Consider the following 9374-nt stretch of genomic DNA (forward strand, 5'->3'; position numbering starts at 1 on the left):
AAAAGAGAACATAAAACTAAAAAAATGTAGACAACTTATAAAATTATAGTTCGTAATCTCAACCCTTCAAATTTTGATTAGAGTATATAACTAATAAAAAATTCAAATTTTAAATATGAAAAAAAAATATCTAAGTCATTTACTTAATATTTTCATATGATTATATAAAGTAAAATAATGTGTATACGTGACCTTGTGAAATTTTATTAAAAGTTCATTAAAAAAGCCCAAATAAAAATAATAATTTTTTTCATAATTCAACTATATATTATTTTTGTTAGAGAGTAACTAGTCGACTGAAAAATCAAATTAAGACTTTTCTTTTACTGAATTTGAGATGAAAGAGATAATAGCTATTGAAAAATTCATTGAACAAACCTATTTTATTTAAAAATATTTATGTTAACCATATAAAATAAATTACACACGTTTTCATAAATGCGAGGTAACAACTAATTACTTTGGTTAGAGTACCTGTCATTTTTCAACCATTACGATGTTTACCGTCTTTGGTTTTTATTAACCACAATTTTTTGGATTCACGGTTAAGAAACATAATTAAAAATAGAAAACAAAAAGATATAGAACTAAGAAAAGCTTATTACTGGTAAGTTATTATATTTAAGAAAAAACATAGCTAATTATGTTTTCCTTAAACTGTATATGTTATATACGAATAATAGTTAAAAAACTATGCTTTATGGTGTAATTTTATTGTACAAGTTTAATTATTGGTATTATTTAAAACAAAAAATAAAACTACATTTAATGAATGCATTGATTTAATTTCTTCCCATATGAATTTAGTTAATTTCCTATTGAATAGTAGTATCACTTCAATGACTTTTATTCATAATATTAAGTTCTGATGAAAAATGTTTTAAAAATACATTACGGTTAAGATTAGTGGAATTAGATTTTTTTTTTTTTTTATTATTATCGGATTTCTAGAAACAAAATTATCCCTGTTGTTATAAATACGGTTAATTTTGAAAAATAAATACTAAAAAGAAATGAAAAAAGAGTAAATAATTAATTATTAATATTTAAAAAGAGAAGATAAATGATGTTTAAAAAGAGAGAAGTATAGTTAAACTGATTTAGATAATTAATTAGCGTCATATTATTTAACCACGTTTAAGATGATAGTGCATTCCAATAAAGAGTTTGCTGGAGTTTGAAGTCTGTACTAGGACCTTTTTATTGTGTTGCTCACGTGGATAGTTGAGAAAAAAAAAATTGAAATAAAAGAAAAAAGAAAATGAAAAAAAAAAGGATATAAATGAAAGGAGGAAAATACAGTAAGATTTCTCTTTGCTCCTTCTGTCCTCCCTCAGCGGCATCGTTGTGTTGTTCCTTCACATCTCTCTTTCTCTCTCTTCTCTCACTGTCTCACTTTCTCTTCCTCCGCCAAAACCCTAATTGAGATCACAATCGGAACATACACAAACAGAGCCCAGCCATGGACGGTGATTCCTCTTGGAGTGCTCGTCTCTCTTCCGCCTCTAGGCGCTACCAATCGGCTCTCCAATCTCGATCAGGTTAGCCTTCTCTACTTCCCGCAATTCAATTCATTTTCCCCTTTCGTCGCTTTCACCTTGTCTTATTCAGGATGGGGTCTCTGTCAAACAAAATTTTAAATGGTTACAACTTACAGGGGTATGGGTGTGGGGGTTGGATTTTCGATTTCTGGATTTATATACGATGAGGGAAAATTGGGGCATAACGTAAAAAAATGATTTTCCTTGTTGTTGTTGTCGTTGTTGATTTTAATGGTTGTTTGATGAGTTTGGATTATTGGTACTGGGCTGGAAATTGGAATTTCGTGAAATTGGAAGCCTAATTAAGATAATATTATCTGTAAAGCGCAGCTAAAGCTGCTATTCGGTGCCTCGTTTTCTGTGGCGCGAGGGTGATTATGATGGCAGGGATAATTTTGATTTGTGATGTGAAGATATTGGTTAGCTTACCTGAGATTAGAATTTAGCATAGTGATTTTAAATTATGTGGATTTACTGTAGAGGGGGTTTTCGGATTATTTCTAGTTCTGCTTTTTGTTTACTTTCGAATATCTAATATTGATTTTTGTAAATGTAGACATGTTCATGGGTTTCGATGAAAATGATGGGGACGATGATATAAGGGAGGAGTTTCTCTGCCCATTTTGTTCCGAATACTTTGATATTGTTGGATTATGCTGCCACATTGATGAAGAACATCCAATGGAAGCAAAAAATGGGGTATGATTACTACTTTCTTTTGCCTTCCGCCAATTTTCTGTGCAATTTAGAAGCATTTATAGTATTTTCTGTCTGATCGATGCATAAATAGCGAATAGCCTATAGTATTGTTCATTTCTATATACCTTTTCCCCACTATTTCGTATGGGTAAAGTCAAATTTTATTTGGAGACTAAATGTTATGAAAAACGAAGTGATACCTTTTCATTATCAAGTAGATCAATAGTTTTTCTGATTCTATCATTTGTTTGTGCAGGTATGTCCTGTTTGTGCATTGAGGGTGGGGGTTGATATGGTAGCACATATAACCCTACAACATGGGAGTATATTTAAGATATCCTTTTTTTTAAGAAGTTAAATCGGTTGTATTAATTCTTAAATGGTTATTAGCACAAAACTTTTTACTTAAATGCAGGTTAATTGAGCATCCACCTAGTTAACCTTTTTTACATTATTGGGACATTTTTCCAAAATATTTACTTCAAAAAGGATTGTCAAGTAAATTTGAAGACAACACAGCAAATTTACATTTAAATCCAACCCTTTTACTTGATTGACTTTCTTAACCAGTGAATACATGCAGCGAAAAAGGAAATCACGGAAAGGTGGATCTTATTCAACACTTTCATTATTGAGGAAGGAGCTACGAGAAGGAAATTTGCAGTCCCTTTTTGGTGGATCTTCATGTATAATGTCCTCATCTAATGCAGCTGATCCACTGTTGTCATCATTTATACTGCCTTTAGCTAATGAACATACCAGCTCTCAGCCTCACTTGCACACTGAGGCAAGATCATCTAAAAAAGGCTCAGATGAGAGTGTGTCAACAAGGTATATATCCCTTTCAGTTGTATTTCTTTTTAAAAAAACTTCTACTTCCTCTTCATGGAATTTCGCTCAATATTGCAGAAGTGTTCCTGTTAGGGTTGGTTGCCTACTGTTTCCATTTATTGCACTTTTATTAGAAGTTTAGAAACTGTTAGTTATCACTCTAATATTATGACGTTTTGGATAAGATTATTTTCACTGAAATGATTTTCGATCACCCTTTCTACTCTCCCACTATTTCCAACCATGTGATACTGCCATGTTTCATTTGCTTGAGTTTATTGATAGCTGCATTGCCGAATTCAGTTGAACCACCTATTTGCTTCATCTGATTTCTTTTCTAGATTATTTTCTAATTAATACGCATGCTTGCCATGACCTTTCACCGTCCCAACCAATCAATTTGGTGTTTTGTTGCAAAACAATGTTGGCAAAGGACATAAATATGCCAACAAAAACAAATCAAATGGCACGTTTGATTGTCTTAATTGCATCTTCTGGTTTCTAATATATGTATTCTTTCTGTTTAGAAATGTGGAGACATCAACTTTGTCAGTTAAGGATAAGGAGGAGAAGGCAAAAAGATGCGAGTTTGTTCAAGGGCTGTTGCTGTCCACCATACTTGATGACAATTTATGAAGGAAATTCATGGAGGTGACTGCTTCAGTAGTGGGTAATTCACATGCGATACCTGGAATGTATGGTTTGCCTGGTGAAATTGTCTATGTATTTGATCAGAGTGGGAATAAGTAGTAGAAAATGAATGTAATTTATGTTTTATATGTGAACTGATGTTTAGTTCAAGAGTTTTATCATCTCCTTTAATCTCAGATCATAAAGCTTAAATGAAAAGGATCCTTTCCTACCGGTAATCGCATTGTGCTTAGAACTTTTTTATTTTATGATGATTCATCAAAATCACAAAAAAACAACGGGGCATCTCAACATAGTACTTACCGCCGGAAAATCACGTGTTTCCTTCTATAAGAAAATAAAAAACAAAAATATATGAAGATTAGAATTTCATTCTGAAAATAATGAGTCACAAAATCTCGGTTTGTGTAAAGATAAAAAGAACTATAGAATGTTTGTATAAATAAAGGAAAAATAATCCATTTCGGCAGACGAGATCAACAGCATTGCTACCGACAGAGTATAAACCCAATGCCTGATACTATGTAAATAATCGTCGACATCGCCTATAAATAAGCTGCGAATAAAATAAGACGAATTACAATTTTTCTGTAACAGGATTCAAATTGAAATTCAACTTATATTCAAATTGAAATTAACCAAACCAGCGTAAATAATTTTCACTATAAATCTCACATTTTCCCTGTTTCATTAAACCAGTATCTGTATAAGCGCCCAGTTAAACAAATAAAATGTTAGAAGCAGCAGCCTTTCTGTTCAGAGGTAGAGTGAATCATATTCACGTGATATCTATAAACAAGTAAATGAAATGTTCTTTTGTCTTTCTGAACTAACAAAAAAGGTGTCTTTGGACACATTGCAATAATGTTATGCCTATAAACCTAATCGTAACCACTGGGATGAAACTCTTGCGTCCAAAATCCTCTTCACCACATCTCCTACAAAAGAATCAAAGCACGACGAGCAGCAACCTTTAATCAGACTAGTTGGCCCGCCAGCCATTAGTTCCATGTGCGGACAGGCAGACGGAGGAGGCACATTGCAAACCTCACTGTTCTTGTGCTCAAGATCACAGGCTGCTAGTATGGTGTGCATAGAACTCCTTGCAATATCCTTGAAAGTACTGTGGCCTGAAACAAAAGGATAAAAAGAACTTTGATTTTTCTATGAATGCAATGAAATGAGAAAAATGCACTACAATGGAACCATGATACAATTTCCCTGTCATTAGATATCATGATAGAAAACTATTCCAATATTTGATTAGAAAAGGATCAACGCACAGGTCTCTCTACGAAGGTTCTCTTCACAAACATAAAAGTATGTCCTGAATTTCATAATGATAGACGGGAAGGCCCTCACTGTATTCGAGTCTCAAATGTAGCAAAAATCCCCCTCCCTCACCATATGATGAACGATAAAGATGGGGCAGAAAAAACAAATCTGTATCTGTGAAGAAAAAGCAATACTAACCTAAATCAATATTTTGAGACAAGCTCTTCAGGTGACTTTTAACCATCGACTGCAACTGCTCCTTCGCAGTGTGAAAGTTCGTCTCTTCTCTGACAGCAGTGGATAAGCCATCATCAGGGACATTATTTGATCTGCTGAACTGATGAACTTGTTCACAATCTGGTACTGGGGGTGTCGCCATAAGTCCAGGCCATAATGGCCCATTCTGCATTAGCGGGGAGGTATTGTTGCATAATCTGTCATCCAAAAATGTGTGGTATGATGTTCCCACATCCTGCGTCCTAACATGAAGAGTGGCGGTTCCCCTACTTTGATCAATTTGAGAGCTATACAAGTTACTAGTTGAACTGGTAGCGGAAATACCATTGGTGGTTCTGCCAGGTGTAGCAGTCATCCTATCTATTGAAAGTAATTGCTGAATTTGACGGTGTATCCAGCGTCTCTCTGATAACGTTGGTGCCCCTCCGGATACTGGAGAAGATCCTTCAACACTTCTGCCACTAAATCTAGAAGATGGAAGATGCCCAAAACCTTGATTAAAAGCTGCACGGGGTGAGGAAATCAAGTTGAGGTCTATACTTTCTCGTACATGTAGAGTAGGAGGTGCTCTAACAGGAAGGTTCTGGATTGTCAACCTTGGATCAGCCACACCTTCTTGAACTTGGGAGCTTGAAGATCCCAGAGCGACTGGTCTACAGCCATCACAATACCAATTACCTTCAGGAACTTCCCGCCCCAAACCAACACAATATGTGTGTGCAGGGGAATCACAGATATCACATAGTAGCATGAGGCCATCATCTCCACCTTGATGACACTCTGAACAAATAACATATTCATATGGATCAATATAGCTCCTGAGTTCTTCTTCAGAGGGCTGATAAACCTGCAAATGAAATCAAAACATATGTATTAGAAGCAATAAATTTAAGAAAATATAAAAGCTATGAGGAAGAACTCAGATACCTGGTCACGTTCGGGGACTTGTATCACCACTTCTCTTAAATCAATCCCTGTGGTTGACCGTGCAGGCTTGCTGATTGTTTTGAATCTCTGCTTACACAAAGGGCAACGAGATTCCACCTTTGCCCACTCCATAATGCAAGCAAAACAAAAGAAGTGAGTGCAACAATTTAGTACTCCCCTAACTCTTCTTTTATCTTCTTCAGACAGACAAATCCCACAAACTTGCTTACCCATCTCACTTTTTACCTCCACCTTTTCCTTACCCTTTCTTCCTTGAGGTTCTTCTATCTTTTCCTTACCCTTCCGAGCTGGTGGTTTCCGCAACTGAATTTGTTCCTCATGGACACCAACCTCTTCATTGTTTATTAGTTGGGATGAACTCCTCAAGTTATTTCTCAAATTTCCGCATAATCTTTTGGCTTCTCTCACCTGTTCTCTCTCTTCTTCAGATATAGTAAACTCAAAATCAGACGAACCAGAAGATGGATATTCTGAATCTGAAAGAAGTACCCTTTTTCTCTTCTGGCCCCGTTTTTTCCTACTTGTTCTCATGGTTGGGCTATTATCTATAAAATCATCTTCATCTTCATCTTCACATCTTACTTTCTTCCTTAACCTCCCATTCTTTCTTTTCTTTCTCAAGGGCTTCTTTGATGCTCTAGAACTCTGCCTTTTCCTACCTCTAGTCGAAACTACAGAGGACCTTTTCTTCCGAAAAACCTTCTTGACCATTGTCATGCCATCATTGTTCTTCTTTTTCCCTCTCATTTCTTCTTCCTCATCTGAATAATCATCTTCCTCAGGAAAAAACTCATCATCCTCATCCTCATAGTCAAAATCTTCATCCTCTCCCTCTCTATCTCCTTCCTCTTCTTTGTCATCTCCACCTCTGTCCACCTTCTCCTTCTCTTCCTCCTCCTCCTCTAGTTTGACCTCTTCCTCCTCCTCTTCCAGTTCTTCTGTGTGCAATTTCCTTCCCCTCTTTGAGGAGATTTTTCCTGCACTTCTTTTCTTACTGCATACACCACTTTTTGCCTTTGGTCTACTGAAATTCCTTGCTTCTTGAATTTCCTCCTCCTCCTCCTCCTCTTCCTCCACTTTGTATTCTTCTTCCTCTTCTTCCTCCTCCTCCTCCTCCTCCTCCTCCTCCTCCTCCTCTTCTTCTTCTTCTTCTTCTTCTTCTTCTTCTTCCACCTCCTCTTCTGCATATTTAATCCTTTCCCTCTTGTGCGAGTTTTTACTGGCATTTTTCGGCCTCCTAGCAGTGCCCCTTTTTGCCTTGGATCTATTGAAATTCCTCACTGTTTGAAATTCCTCATCCTCCTCTGACAAAAAACTCCCAAAACTTTCCTCTGATGCACATCCATCAAAGGAAGAGCAATAATAGTCAGATACCTCTCTGCCATCATCTGAAACCACATAGTCCTCATCCGAATCATCGGAACCTCCCTCCTTTGACCGAACCCTTTTTCTGAAATTGCGTTTGCCACTAAACCTTCCTCCCCTAACCATCTGCCCTAACACAAGATAGCAAACAACATGCAAATATATAAGAACTCCTTTCAAGTCAAGGGTAAAGAATTAAAACCTTCAAAAAATTAAATCATATATATTGTTATAAATGGCGTGATTCTTCAAAACAAGTTTCCCCTTTTAAACAAAACCTAAATGAGGTAACAAGGTTATTGCTAACGGGTAGGGAAATAACAGCATTCATAAATTACCCCACCATGGATCTGATTTACCAATCTACAAAAAAAAAAAGTAACAGAAAAAACTAACTACAAAGATCCCAAAATCCATCTACTAATAAATTTAAAGGGATTATGCCACACACGGAAAAAAGAACCGATCAATATCAACATGCAAAAACAATCAACAATTAGGCATCATTTACTATGAATTTTGAGTTTGGGAAAAAATCTTTCAGCGCAGAAAAGTAAAATTAAGGAGAGGTGGGGGGATAAGTCACACGAATCAAACCCTTATCAATAATTGAAAAGATAAAGACCCAGTTCCGAATAAGATATTTGGTGAAATCAAAACGGGAGGAAACACAGGGTTGAAGTGGAATCTTCTAAAGAGAGAAAAACTAGGGACAAATAGAGAAAGGGACAGAGAAGATAAGGATTGAGTTACCTGCGAGAGGAGGAACAAAGCAACCGCAGACGATTAATTTGCTTCTCGAATTCCAGATTATGTTTCTTTCCTTAACTAAGGTTTTTCCCTTGTTTTTGTTTCTTTGCTTTTCCCCATTTTTTAATTAAAATTGCAGAAATAATATTTTATTTTATTTTTGCATTGAGATACAGTATTTTTCACTTGTAATGTAAGAACGTTCAAATGGCGTCCGCATCTCTGCGACCTGGCGGAGTTACCACCCAAATTACCAAAATACCATTCTAACTTAGGGACGTTAAAACTGTAACTACGTTTTCCCCCTCTGAAGTTACTTAATATCTAATCACTATTTATCGAATTAATCAAATTTTGTTACCCGTATTTCTATTCAGAATTAATAATATCTCTAAAACTGAACGAATCTAATCACATGTCCAAATTGATTTCCTTAATTAGCAATTATTTTCGTAGTAAAAATCAAATATATCAAAGACTATTTCCAACTCTAACTAATTAAACATATTAAAATTTCATCGATAATATCATTTAAACTGAAATTTAGTAGATATAATATCAGATTACTTTGTTCCCATTTGATATGATTTTTATTCGTATCATATAACTATAATTTATTAAACGAATACTAGAAATAATACAATTAAATGTAATACGTCCGAAGTCATTATCATTCAATCTGAAAATAATCCACTAAGATTGATTTAGTAGTAGAATATTTGAATAATTAAATATATATATATATATATATATATATATATATATATATATATATATTGACGTTATTGTAGATATTGTAGATATATATACGTAGATAGATATAAAATGATAATATATAAATATTGAATTGCATAGTAATATTTATATTTTGCCTAATATATTATTTGGAGTGTTAATAAACTACTGGACGCTAAAGAAGGTTTTAACGTTATAACAAAATTGCCCTGCTCTCGGGAGCAGTTCAACTGCATGTGACTTTGGAAAACATATTGAACTGTATAGATGGGAGAAATGGGGAGAGAGGGTATTGTTGGAAACGGCGGCGTTTCGGTTGAAGGAAAGAGAAACGCGTTGTTG

General features: G+C 35.0%; 2 protein-coding genes across 3 annotated transcripts; one reads left to right on the plus strand and one right to left on the minus strand.

Annotated features, from left to right (window-relative positions):
- The first annotated feature begins 1304 nt into the window (after window positions 1-1304).
- On the plus strand, window positions 1305-3940 carry LOC124843086 (protein DEHYDRATION-INDUCED 19 homolog 3-like). The gene is made up of 5 exons (XM_047319724.2): window positions 1305-1541; window positions 2098-2240; window positions 2497-2574; window positions 2818-3071; window positions 3599-3940. The coding sequence occupies exons 1-5, from the start codon at window positions 1463-1465 to the stop codon at window positions 3705-3707; spliced, it is 663 nt and encodes a 220-aa protein (XP_047175680.1). The 5' UTR covers window positions 1305-1462; the 3' UTR covers window positions 3708-3940.
- Window positions 3941-4407: 467 nt separating this feature from the next.
- LOC124843084 (RING/U-box protein) lies at window positions 4408-8462 on the minus strand. Of its 2 annotated transcripts, none has more exons than XM_047319720.2 (4): window positions 8301-8462; window positions 6162-7673; window positions 5196-6081; window positions 4408-4852 (listed from the first exon to the last, which is right to left on the minus strand). In XM_047319720.2, exons 2-4 carry the CDS (start codon window positions 7671-7673, stop codon window positions 4596-4598), a joined length of 2655 nt encoding a protein of 884 aa, XP_047175676.1. In that variant the 5' UTR covers window positions 8301-8462; the 3' UTR covers window positions 4408-4595. The 2 variants fall into 2 exon arrangements, with proteins under 2 accessions (XP_047175676.1, XP_087952084.1); XM_088095958.1 differs by lacking the exon at window positions 8301-8462 and adding an exon at window positions 8145-8261.
- Window positions 8463-9374: the final 912 nt, after the last annotated feature.

The sequence above is a fragment of the Vigna umbellata genome, chromosome 8, assembly GCF_029865625.1.
Source record: "Vigna umbellata cultivar VRB3 chromosome 8, Vumbellata_1.0, whole genome shotgun sequence".
Classification (NCBI taxonomy): Eukaryota; Viridiplantae; Streptophyta; class Magnoliopsida; order Fabales; family Fabaceae; genus Vigna; species Vigna umbellata.